This window comes from Chelonia mydas, chromosome 6 (genome assembly GCF_015237465.2).
Source record: "Chelonia mydas isolate rCheMyd1 chromosome 6, rCheMyd1.pri.v2, whole genome shotgun sequence".
NCBI lineage: Eukaryota > Metazoa > Chordata > Testudines > Cheloniidae > Chelonia > Chelonia mydas.
Window position 1 is genome coordinate 28,300,037 of NC_051246.2, and position 13,630 is coordinate 28,313,666.

The 13,630-nt window shown below is 43.8% G+C and overlaps 1 protein-coding gene across 1 annotated transcript in view; it reads right to left on the reverse strand.

Moving 5' to 3' along the window:
* Nucleotides 1-453: 453 nt before the first annotated feature.
* Nucleotides 454-13,630, reverse strand: part of IGF2 (insulin like growth factor 2) — a 34,251-nt gene continuing 21,074 nt past the window's right edge. The window contains exons 3-4 of the mRNA XM_007062965.4: nt 8,334-8,500; nt 454-6,383 (exon numbers count right to left, since the gene is read on the reverse strand). Coding sequence (XP_007063027.1) covers nt 6,144-6,383; nt 8,334-8,500 — 407 coding nt within the window. The 3' untranslated portion in view covers nt 454-6,143. The remainder of the gene's footprint in view (nt 6,384-8,333; nt 8,501-13,630) is intronic.

Below are 13,630 nucleotides of genomic sequence, written 5' to 3' on the forward strand. Positions count from 1 at the left end.
AGCTTGGAGGTTCAACCCAGACCTGGGGGAAGAGCCTTGCCACCCAAAGGCATTACGGTCCTTCTGCTACCACCAGAAGCCACGCTTACAACCCTTTTCCTGCTCATCCTCTGCAAAAGGCAGAGAGAAACTGAGCCAGGTTTAACCCTTTCTTCACTGGGGACCAGGGTAAAGTGAGGAAGTCATTATATAGAGTGGTCCTGGAACTAAGTTGATGCACTAGTGTCTTTTATGTAAGCATAATAAGTGTTGGCTGGTTGCATCGTACCTAATGGCAGGCGGTATTACGCTGACGCCACTGTGGGCTCACCCCGTGCTTGCATTGAGCACTCTTGAAGTCACTGGGGTCTCTATACTAGTGCAGAGATCTCTCGGAACGAATGTCATTGCAGAATTGGGAGTGATATTTTGTACCTCTTCATTAAAAATGAAACAGACACCAGAGGCCATAGGGACCTTATAACTGATTGCTTTATTGATACAAATGAAAAGTACAATAGGTGCAGAATCCGGGCAGTTTGAGTCTTGCATATTAGGCTGAGTGCACACAAGTGAAATGATTCAAGATACATTAATACCCTTCCCGGCCCACCCACCCCCCACCATATAAAACATGAGCGGACAGTAATACATACAATGACAAAACCAGTTTTTTAAACAACAAATACAATTCTTCCCTTCATTTAGTGCAGAGGCAGCTAGGTCCATCACCAAAAGACTGAGCCTTTGAGATCAGGCAGGATGAAGTGGATGAAGCTATTGTGCGATACTAAGACAATGGAACCAGTTGGGGGCCCTGCTCCATCCCTAAAGTGCTATTGCTATGCACAGAAGGTTGGAAGAACAGCTCTGGTGTTTACCAGCAAACAAGCCATAAAATAATGTATACGAAGAAAAAGTGATTTTCCCCAAATGCAGAGACACTAACTTATACGCTTTAAACACTGCAGCCAAAGAATTAGTTGTGCCACTTCCATAAATGAGTTGCACCCCCAAAATCCCAGTGTATCATGCTGAAAATGAATGCCAACAAAGGTGTTTAGTGTGAAAACAGCTGGCCCTGCTTCCCCCTGCAAACCTACAGAGAAGCAATACCTAAAATCATCATCCAGAATGGCAATGGGATAGGAGGAGAGAAATGATTTTTGTGGTTATTTCTGTGGCACCAGAGGAATTCCATGAAGCCCATAGGGTGCTGGCAGTTTCAGATGCTGTGCTGAAACAAAAAGCTGTGACATTGTCCTTCCCCTGCCCTCTGCTCTCTGAAGCACTGTCTGAACGAGCACGGTTCCACATGGAAAGTCTGTGTGAGACATGTCATCAGTGCGACAGACTTGGACCAACTGGGTTAAGCTTCTGGTCAGAGATTTTCAAACGATTAATGGGAATTGGGTGTTCAAGTCTCTTACTCATCTAACTAGGTTGGTTCTTCCCACACAAGCAAATGTGGCCCCTTACCAGATCTATAGCTGTTGTAGTTAGTTAACAGAGGAGCACAAGGACAAATTCTGATCGGTTCTACTTGTATAAATCCATTGACTTCATTTACACCAATGTAACCTGGAGCAGACCTCAGTGCTCTGCAAGGCATAGGGATAAGGTGAATCAGATAGTGGGACTAACAAGAGAACTTCTAAATAGGGTTTGAAATCCCTGTCGTTCTCACTTTCAGGATCTTGACTCCAACCCCATCCACACTATCGATGAGAAAATATTTCTGTAGCTTAGCCCATTTGGTCCAATGCCCTAAACAGAAGCCCCCGGCAACATAATGTGTCAGAAAAGGGTAAGTCATTCACTCCTTAAAGATCCCAGGCATTGCCCAGTTCCATATGGAGCTTAACCCGTTCAGTCTTTCTGGCCAAGTGAAGTGAACCAGCCAAAAGGAGAAACACCTACTGATACTTTGTTTAACTCGATGACTTTGATCAAATTAGGGCTACAGGACTCCCTTTTAGTTCCTGTGTTACGTCACAGCTCCACCTGCTATATGCAATTAGCAATGGGCCAAACTTCAAAGGTTGAGTTTGAATGCTTACTCCAAACCTGAACCAAACCTCTCGCATCTTCAATACAAAGCTGGAAACATCATGAGAGGGTTTTCTTTTGGTATTTCCAGCACTTCTGCTTATGCTCCCAGTGGGAACCAGGGACCGCAGATAGGAAAAGGTTTGGTTGAAGTTTTAGGTTCTATCTGTATCATCTCTAGATGCCTTAGCCTTCTTTCTGAAGCAAGGAAAGCGTTAAAACTTTCCCTTATTCCCTAGAGCTACCACGGAGTAAACAGCCCATACCGTGCAGGAGAGGAGGTCTTTGCGCTACGCTAATTCTATAGTGCTACTGAGTTTCAGCACTGAAGCCTTAAAAAAGTCCCTCTAACGTGGAGGGACTGTGGCAGCTCACACAAGGAACAGCAACCAAGTAAGGAGTCGCTGTAGTCTTTAGAAATCTCTTTTGGTACAGTTAAACCAAATGTCTGAAAATACCCCCTTTCCCTGTGCAGACAGCAAAATAAGTGTTCAGAGGGAGGCAACTATTCAGAATACTCTTGGGTGAATGTCAATGAAAACCCGGTTGAATATTCATAAAGCACAAGAGGAATACTACCTCCCAGAAAATCCACTCTTAAAGCATATTTAAAAAAAAAAAAAAATCAAATAAAAGCCTTTTCTGGTACTTCAACTGCTGGCTTCAGTTCTGAAGTTCATGAGCCTTTCCACTTGGAGACTGAGAGCTGGATTCACCAAGACTCCTAAGCAAGTGGCTTAGTGTTAAGCATGCAAGTAGTGCCACTGAAGTCAAAGGGACTGTGCACACACTCACTTAGGCATGTGTGTGAGTATCTTGCTGAACTGGGACCCAAGGACCTGGTGCACCATTGGCTCTTGTCATCATCTGCATACACTTTATGCATGGGTGGAAACTGCAACCAGATGAGAGTGGTAGGATTTTACCTCCACTTTGCACTGGTGCAAATGACTACACAAGGTGCAAAGCGGCAACCTGTGAACTCGGCCCACACAACTGCAGAGAGGCCCACAATATTCAAGACCCCAAATCACGTGGAAGTTCAAATCTGAGTCTGAACTTTGGTGCCTTAGGCCTATCTTTTCTTGTAAGCCAGAACTCCAGCTATTACTGGGTCCTTAGAAAGGGCCAAAACTTGTGAAGCGCTGAGCCCTAGCAAAACCTATCAAAGGGATCTAGCAAATCACATAAGCATATGATAACAATATGCGTGAGTTCAATTGACTTCATTTGGGTTCCTCATCTGCTTATAAGTGCTTTGCTACATCAGGGCCAGAGTATATGTAGTATCTTGCAGGATTGAGCCAAAAGAGAGGATATTTAAAGAATTTTCCTCTGTGCCTTTATGAATATTGTCCCTTGGCACAACTTTCTCCCCACCCCTTCCCCAAGAGCAAAAATAAATAAAAGTAAAAAGAAAAAAGGCATGCTTCATATTCCAGATGGATATTTATTTGCTTAATAGGTATTTTCCACTTTTAAAAAAAATATTTATTTTTGGTACAAAGCATCCAGGAAAGCTTTTTTTTTTTTTTCCATTTCCCCCTCTTTTTAAAAATAAAAACTATGTTTTTAAAAAGACACACAAAGAGAAAAATCAGTTCTTTGCTTTGTGCCTTCCCCACCCACTCCCAGACCACCATTTAAATTTGGACCAATTTTAGTTTTCTTTCATATATATTTAATAATAAAATAAATAAAGGCTTTGCTTTTTGTTGTATATTGCAGCGCCATTTTTTTTAAAACAAAGGCTTCATGGCTCAACGTTGCAAGGTAATATTAATAAACAAAAGGATTATACATTAATATCCTCCCCCTTCTCAGCCCCTCCCACTCGCTCCCCAAAACCACAAAATAGAATACAATTCAAGTAGTCTCTTTTTTAAAAAAAAATGTTTTAAATGTCTGGCTATATAAGGCAAAGCAAGTACAGGACTGGTTAACAGAGTGTCCCCATCTTATTAGCAAATGAGAGTATATCAGAGGGAAATTTAGTTGATTTCCCCCTTTTTATGGTTCCTAGAGAGATTTTATATATATTAAACCAACCTATTTTACAGCCCTCTACCCACCTCACACACCTGTTTGCTCACCCCGGTGTTGAGCCTCAGCAAGCTAATTGGCTTTCCTCTCCCACCTAGGCATCAGCTTTGATTCTGCAGTAGGCGCAAAAACCATCTTTGCACCTATGGAATTATGTGGCTGTCTCAGGGGTCTGCCCCATCTCCAGTGTTAATCAGAGCAGCCTAGTGCTCTAAGTCACACTCAGACTTTCCATGGTCCCCTAAAGTGAAAATAACCAGAATGCAGCGAGCTTTGACTGCAGCCTCTCTATGCCATCCTCCCTAGACCAGGCTTGTTAGGAAGGATGGTACAGAATCATTTTGCCAGCTCTACCCCTTAGGCTGGAGATATTCCCTGAGGGACCATTCTGCCCACCTGTCCTGGAATGGTGTAAGAGGATCACAGTGGAGTAGAGTCTGCGCCTACCCCTTTGAAAAGGGAGGAGGCAAGGGAAGGAGTGGGATAAGGAGATGATCAGTCATGGAGCTATTGCTTCTGAGGAAACTCATGCAGGCCTTGATTCAGCAAGATAGTGTGCCCAACTTCAAACATGGGAATAGTCCCATTGGATGCCTCTGGGGCCTCAATGAGCCTTCAGAGAGAAAGTGGTAGAGGGAGACCAAAAAGGACTCCATGAATGACACACAAACCTTGATGTGAATGCTAGGGCCCCAATCTTGCAAAAGCTTATGCCTACCTTTCCACGCTATTAGTAGTCCCACTAAAGTTGATGGAACTACACTCAGGGTGAGAAGTTAAGCACATGCCTAAGTTCTTGCAGAATAGGGGCCTAGAGTTGTAAGTCGGATACCTTAACAACGTCAGAATAGTTTATCTTTTTCAAAAAATTCCCTTTTGATCTAAACAAATGCGTATAGACGTATTTCTGCATGTGCGTGCATCTGTGTATGTGAGTGACAGCCAACTAGCTCATATGGTCATGACCAAGCTATATTTCAGAAGAGAAAAGAAACACATTTATCACACTTTTCCTAAAACGAAAAGCTACAATTTCAAGTTCAGTATTGAATATCTTGTCCTTCCCTCCCCACCCCACCCCACCCCACCCCCTGCTATTTCTGGGTTTTCCCCCCTTCCAACTTACTTTAGCACCATAACACATTTTAAACATTACAATCCCTCTTCAGATACTACACAAAAATTGTCCCATAAAAATAGTGCTTTTTGCCAAAAAAAGTTATATATATTATATATATAAATCAACTAAATCCGTGGCAAATGTGCAATGCAGACGCCTCCTCTATTTAAAGTGAACATCAGTTCACTTCCTCTTTTTTATTTTCCCCCCTTTCCTTTACCTCTTTCTCACACTTCATCCATGATTTTAAAAAGGTGCAAGTCGATTTGGAATCTTGTAATTAAGCACATACACACACAAATAAATTCAGATGGGTCTTCTTGGAATTTCTTCTCAGTTACTTTTTTTGTTTGTTTTTAAGTAAAGGTGCAAACAACAACAAAAATTGCTCTTTACAAAAACAAGAAAAACACCAAACAAAAAAGTGGGGTGGGAATGAGAAAAAATTTAACCCCTCCAAATAAATGTTGCCCCATTTTTTTCACTTTCTTGTCAAGAAAGACATGGAATGGACTCTTCTGTTTTTCAATTTCGTATTCTTTTTTCTTGCTCTTTCTTTTGCATTCTGCTGCTGGCACGTGGGATGTCATGCCCTGCCCAATATTAAAACAGTTCAAGTGCCAAACGGTCCCTTTTAAGTATGGGCTTGAAAATACTGGGTAGATAGGGGAACAAAACAAAACAGAAGTTTAAAAAAAAACACTTTAATGCTTAAAGGACAATGCCACAGAAATTATGTTGTTGCTGACAATGCTGTAATCCCATTCTCACTATGTCAGTTGTTTGGTTCTCTTTAAAATGGTGTTACAGTGCCCCCTTTTTATTGCTTCTGGGTGGAAAGGCGATATCCCTCTCGCTTCGCAGCCAAGAGGGCTAAGGGCTAGGGAAGTTAGGCCTCAAAAGTCCCCCCCAGGAGATTTAAAAAAAAAAAATATAGAATCCATTTCACAGTTCATTTCCGGTTCCCTGATGTTTCTGAGGAAACTTGCACTACCAGGGGCTTCTGGCTGGGCAGGGAGATGAGGGGACGATGCACCTTGGTTTCATCAGATGCTTGCAACCCTTCGGCTTGCCACCGGTACCTGCGAGCGTGGAGGATGCTGGGAACTCCCCGTTGTAGGCGCTGTGAGCTCTTTTTCTGCCACACATCATATTTGGAGTACTTGGCATGCGAGGGTTTTTGAAAGCTATCCTGAAAGAGGTGAAAGGGGGTGGGGTGGTAAAGGAAAAACAAAATGAGGGTCACTCTGAATAGACCATTGGCTGAAAACCCCATGACACTGTTGGCTGTTGTTGCCCCAGTGAAACCCAGCTAGGCAGACCTGCCCAATCTGAGGCTCTGAAAGCAAAAAGTCTGCATTAGGAGGGAAAGGGTGACATCTCACTCCTGGCTTTGAGATATTTAACAGCTCTTGTGCATTGGTGGGTATGAAGTTACCTGTGATGGGCACTCTCTCATTGCTTTTCTTCTCTTCCCTGACAGTGTGTTACTGCTTTTGGAGAAAGGGGGATTCATTTAAAGGATTTGCTGTACTAGCAGAAGTATTTATGAAGCCACTAAAGGCAATTATGGATGGCAATTCATTTTCTTCTAGATTGTTCTTCACTCGAGGGCTCTGCTCAGATGCAAAACCTAGTTTTTAGTTAGATATTTAGATATCTCTGCAATCCAATTTAGCCCAAATGTATTCATCTTCCTGACTGTATGTGGGGCCGATGTATTTGTCCACTAGGAAATGCTAGCAACTTTGTTCCCACAGCCCAGATGGTCCTTCTGCAAATATCAAGCAGGATGAGGGTTTTTTAAATGTTAATTTTTTCCCCACAAAAAATAGGCGGGTGTCTCTAAAATGAAGGATTTAGCCCTTGGTTCCATCTCCCTCAGACATTGCCAGTTATTGCTGCTGTTGAGAGAAAGCATAGCACAGTGGATGGGATACTGGTTTGGTTCTATTGCTGACTTTTCTGTAAATTCAGACTAGTCACTTCAGTGCTCTGGGCCTCAGTTTCCCCAATGAGGATGACACTTGTCCTATTTTATAAAGTGCTTTGAGATCTATATAAACTTTAAGTATTACTATTATTAACAGCAAGATTTTTTCTTTAGCTAAATGAGGATAGGAAAGACTAAATGAGACAGGAGGAAGCAAGTGGCCTCAATTTGTTTCTTGGTGTGATGGTTTTACTGAACCATAAAGGAGAATCAATCATCTCCCTAATCTTGCAATTTGCATTTACAGGGTCCAATTTGGAATTTTAATGAACATCCACAATTTCAAATGGAGTCATTTGGAGCTGAGGGTGCTCAGTCCCTCGGGCAAAATCAGGCCCTTGGTGCCTTGCATCAGCAGATCAGTGCTAGAGGTGAGTTAGTTCAATAAGGCTATGTCTTCACTAGCTGCCGGACCGGTGGGTAGTGATCGATCTATCAGGGATCGATTTATCGCGTCTTGTCTAGATGCGATAAATCGACCCCTAAATCGACGCCTGTACTCCACCTCGGCAGGAGGAGTAAACGGAGTCGACGGGGGAGCCGCTGCGGTCGACTTGCTGCCGTGAGGACAGCCAGGTAAGTCGAATTAAGATACTTCGACTTCAGCTACGTGAATAGCGTAGCTGAAGTTGCATATCTTAGTTCGAACCACACCCCCAGTGTAGCCGAGGCCTTAGAACACACGAGCCAGCAAGAGAACTCTGGAGTCATATGCCCAGTCCCCCGCTTTCTCCACCGGATTACAATGCTTTCCTATTGCTCCAGTAGCCAGTACTACTTTTCCTGACTGAGCCACTTTCACTTTGTAGCGGCCAGCACAAGTTGTCTAGATGATCTGGTGGTCCTTTCTGTTCTTATTAAACTCATTTGAGTCCTCCCTTGCCTTTCAGTTTTAATCTTTATTTACCCTACTCTCTTTATTTACTTCATCTAGTCATCTGATCTCTCACTTTATTATATGTTTGTTTTGGACAGGTTATTTTACATTATTTCCCCACTGAAGATATTCACTCTATGTTCCATGAAGGTCTCTAGGTACTGTTGTTACTGCAGAAGCAGCAGATCTTAGAGATAAGAACTTTCCTCTCCCGTGAGATTTTTTTTTTTTTATTAAAGAGCGGCTGATTTCTGGATACAATCTTCACTTACCTTGCTTAGTGCTGGCAGGACCACAAGAGAAGAGGACGAGAGGTCCCGCTCAGACTTAACAGACTTTGCGCAGTATGTTTCCAAAAGAGCAAGGTCGCAGCTCCGAAAACAGCACTCCTCCACTATGCCACGGTTGAATCTTCTGTTATTTCGTCCCACGGGTCTACCTGAAATGGCAGACCTAGCAGTTAAGAACCAGTGGTTTTGAATTAGATTGTCCTCTCTTCTTCCTAGGTTTGCACGGAACCTAGCACATTTTAGGTACTACTGCAATGTAAACAGCGCACAATTTTTGTACCAGTGTAGATATTTCAGTTAGGGGTGTAATTTTGTACTGATGTAGTTATACATACAACTCCTAGCGTGGACACAGTTAGACTGGTATGAAAGTGCCTTATAACAGTAGATCTCATTCCCCTTCCCGTATTGGAACAGCAATTTAGGGATAAAGCCCCTTTAGACCCATATAACATTAGTACATTTTTCATCAGGGTTATACAGAACATTCTTCAGACTAACCTACCAACTCTGCAGAGACGTACACTCTCTCATGTTGCTGAAGTACAGTAAATATGTACTATGAAAGGAAGCCCCCGGAGACCTACCACTAGTTTAATTGCTTTTAAAACAAAACCAAAAAACACAACCGCTGTCCTATTTCATCGGACATTCCCATTTTCTGCCTTCTCCACACAGCCACATTTTAAGGTCACCAGAACAAGTAAGGCACCAGAGTGAATCTGAGCTGCTATAGGGGACTTTGCTGACTCATAACATCTTTTTAAATGATTCCAGAAGCTGGGCTAGATCTATTTTCTTTTTTTTCTTTTCTGAAAACATTTCAGGCACGACCTTTAATCAGCGAGCCGTGAAGGTTAGAAGGATGGTTTTCTTCCTAGAAAAGTTCAGTGAAGGGAAAAAGACAAGCATTGTTGGGAGTTTATTTCTCTCATTAAAATGTTGGTGGCATGTGAACTCCCCGCATTTGGACTGTATTTAAAGGCACAGCCTTCTCCCCCGGCCCCATGCTTCGGACTGTGGCTCCCCATTTAATTCTAATTTCCAACCCCAGCCCTACCCTGATTGGGGTCAGCAGCAGTGGCCAGTTCCCTGTGATTGGCTGCAAGTTGCTGGAAATAAAAGGGTGTATTTTAGTGCCTTGTTATCTCTAGGGAAAGACCCCATGACTGCTGTGGGTGTTTCCATATGAGCTGCCTGGCCCATTGGTGAGTCTGTGCATGTATTCCAGTTTGTAATACCCACTAATCAGCAGGTAAACAGTAAAGGCAGCTGGGAGGGAGAGAGGCAGATGCCTCACTTACAGATACAGTGGATGTACTCTTCTTTGTGTGTGCTTAACTCCCATCAATGTCTATGGCGGGGGTGGCCAAACCACGGCTCGTGAGCCACATGCAGCTCGTTTACAGTGAAAATGCGGCTCGTGGAGGAACTCATCCCCCCCTCCCATTCTTCATCTACCAGACTCGGGGGCGGGGGGCGGGCACAGGAGAAGCTCAGGGCTTCTGCTCTGTGGTGGGGCTAGCGGGGAGGGGGTCTCTCAGGCAGGGCTTCCGCCCCACAGGGCATACCTGCTGGGGCTGGGGGCTTCAGCAGGAGTGGAGCTGGAGCCCCAAGCCCCGACAGGTGCTTCCTGTGGGGCTGAAGCCCTGAGACCCAGTAGCGTAGCTGGGGGGGGAGCGGGGCAACGGCACCTTTTACATTTTTTGGTGCCTTTTTAAGTTTTACTCGCTCAGCGGTGCTCTGGGTCTTCAGCAGCGGGTCAGCCGGGTGGCGCCTTTTTTATCTCCACTCCCCCTGTTTTCTCCACCTGGCTACGCCATTGCTGAGACCCCCTTCCCCACAGCACAGAAGACCCTAGCCCCACCACCCCACCACAGGGCTGAAGCCCCAAAGCCCCAGCAAGCACGCCCGGCCCTCGATTATCGTATGTGGCTCAGAAGATCAGTAAGTTTGGCCACCCCTGGTCAATGGGAAATGCAGGCCTATGCAGAGAGGGAGGGAATACCTGCCTGAGTTCATACTAAGAAGGGATCCACAGCTGTCCAATTATTTATCTGCATAACTGATTGTCATAAATATAAAGGGAAGGGTAAACACCTTTAAGATCCCTCCTGGCCAGAGGAAAAACCCTTTCACCTGTAAAGGGTTAAGAAGCTAGGATAACCTCGCTGGCACCTGACCAAAATGACCAATGAGGAGATAAGGTACTTTGAAAGCTGGAGGGGCGGGGGGAGAAACAAAGGGTTCTCTCTGTCTGTGTGATGCTTTTGCCGGGAACACAAAAGGAATGGAGTCTTAGAACTTAGTAAGTAATCTAGCTAGATATGCGTTAGATTCTGTTTTGTTTAAATGGCTGATAAAATAAGCTGTGCTGAATGGAATGTATATTCCTGTTTTTGTGTCTTTTTGTAACTTAAGGTTTTGCCTAGAGGGATTCTCTGTGTTTTGAATCTGATTACCCTGTAAGGCATTTACCATCCTGATTTTACAGAGGTGATTCTTTTACTTTTTTTCTTCAATTAAAAATCTTCTTTTAAGAACCTGATTGCTTTTTCATTGTTCTTAATATCCAAGGGTTTGGGTCTGTGTTCACCTATGCAAATTGGTGAGGATTTTTATCAAGCCTTCCCCAGGAAAGGGGGTGTAGGGTTTGGGAAGGATTCTGGGGGGGAAAGACGTTTCCAAGCGGGCTCTTTCCCGGTTATATATTTGTTAGACGCTTGGTGGTGGCAGCAATAAAGTCCAAGGGCAAAAGGTAAAATAGTTTGTACCTTGGGGAAGTTTTAACCTAAGCTGGTAAAAATAAGCTTAGGGGGTTTTCATGCAGGTCCCCACATCTGTACCCTAGAGTTCAGAGTGGGGAAGGAACCTTGACACTGATCATACTCAGATGCAGGAGAGCTAACAAGACAAATGTCCCCTTTTCTATTATAGACACGGGACCCGTTCCTACAAGCAACTGAAATCTAGTAGAATCTAAGTGTTGCACTGTCCCTGCTGTCTGAAAAGCTAGGAACAGCTCGAATATTTAGCATATTTATGATTCCAGGAAAAGGAGAGGGAGTGTAAAGTGAAAATCAAGAAAAAGCAAAGTGACCCTTTTTGATAGTACTCCATTCACATTCACACTAGTGGAAAGTTGTGTCAGCATTTCTGTCCTAAGGTGCTGAAGTGCATAGGTTTGGGGAAGGGATTATGTTTTAAGACTTAACATTTCTTTCAAAGAGAGAAGTTAGCTATCAGTTAGGTGCTTTACCTAAGTGACTAGGAGCCTAAATTCCATTAACTTTCACTGTAACTTAGAAGCCTAAGGGTGGGATTCAAAAAGGTATTTGGGCACCTAACTCCTACTGATTTCAATGAGGACTTGGTGCCTAAATCTCTTGGCAGATTCCAGCCTAAGTCACTTTTGAAAATGGGACTTAGGCACTTTTGACAATTTTAACCAATATCTACTGCAAACAGTTATGTGTGGGATTCTCAGAAATACAACTTATTGGCCTAACTCTGCTCCCATTGAAGTCAATGCAGTATCAAACACTCTTGAAATTCCCACCTTTAGTTTGGCAGGTGAGTAGTCCAATATGGCCTTGTGTTTTTGCTTTTGCTATTTCCACCTTCCATTCTTCAATCTTTTTCCCCAAACTCAACATTCCCTTCCCACCAAAAAGGAAACAAACAAAAACACTTGAAAACCCTGAGAAGTTGCTGTGTAACCGTCTGCCTGCTGTTTTCCTTGCTCACTTTGCTGCCAACTATTTTCCTATGATAGGACACATTTCCAATTACATAATTGTATGATGGCCGGGGATTTGAATCTCACCAGAAGCCAATACAACCTTTCATGAAAGATTTAGTGCTTTTAAAAACAAACAAACAAGGATATTCAGTACCAGAAACTACTTCTAGATAATGACCCAAAGGCAACAGAAGCCAGGAAATGTCTAGTGAAGGGTGATAACACTGCTGGACTAGGTTGGGGTGAGTGTTAGTTCCCTAATGTGATTTATTCATGGACTGAAGGGTGAATTTCCTGGCTTTTGGCCCATTTGTGGCCTCTTGCCTTAACGTCACTGAAACATGGAAGGAGGTTAGGTTGCTGTATTACCACACTACAATAGGGAATCTATTCTTTGGCAGAGGTGATGGAAGAGGGATCAGCAGCCATTCACTCCCAGATTAGTGCAAGAGTTAAATGTTTACCTTTCCCCTTGTGTTCTCTATTTAACTAATGACTGTATTTTCACAAGGAGACCTGCTTCCTTTCCTGCTCCATAAATCAATCATTCCGTTAAAGCCCTATGCTTACTGGGCATGCTCCTCTGAAATCAACCCCCCCGTACTGCTGATATGTACCAGGTTACCCAGAATCCCTAGCACTTTTATTATCACTTAAAAACAGGACCCTTCCTCGATCAGCCCACACCCGAGTTGGGAAGCCCCTCTGGGAAGGGGGTTGGTTTGAAGTAGGCTACAGAACGAGCAGAGTTAGCAGTAACATTAGCACACGTGAACGCTGCTGGGGAAGTGCAAGTGCATTTCATAGCAAAGTATTATGCAGCGTCTCTGGCCAATGTTTTCAGAGGTGATGAGCACCTGCATCTCCCTGTGACTTCAGTGTGAGCTATGGAGCATCTGTGGGAAAATCAGGCCAGTGCTACTTAGATGCCTAATTTTCTGCACCCATGTTTTTGAATACTTTTGGCCCTTGTGATTGCAGCAAGAAAAAACGATTGCGCTCAGTCACCTAGCGACTGGGCTTCCGGGTGACTGCAGGCAAATCACGTCCCCTTGCCGTACCTCAGTTTCCCCACCTGTAAAATGAAGCTAAAATTGCCCTCCTTTGTAAAGCACTTTGAGAGCTACTGATGAAAAGCGAGCTAGGTAATATTATTATAGTTATGTAGGTTCTACTATCACTACTACTTACACCGCAGAGCAAATATCTGCAGCGTAACTGCAGGCCTCAGCTTTGTCATGCATGTAAGTAGCAAACAGGATTTTTGATAGCACTTCTTCCCTCTCCTTTAGTATGATGTGAAACAAGTGCTACTGCAGGAGGCATATGGGTGTATGCACATGCATATCCTAGGTGACCTAGCAAGGAGCTGGAGGAAGAAGATCCAGTCCTGCCCATGTCACCTACATTCAGATCTTCCAAATCAAAGTGAGTGTGGCAGGCGTGGCTGGGCAGATGTCAGGTGGCCACCTTTCTGCTTTTCATAGGAGTGCGACATAGCAACAAGTGACACTGGGTCATGCTGCCGGTCTGGGAG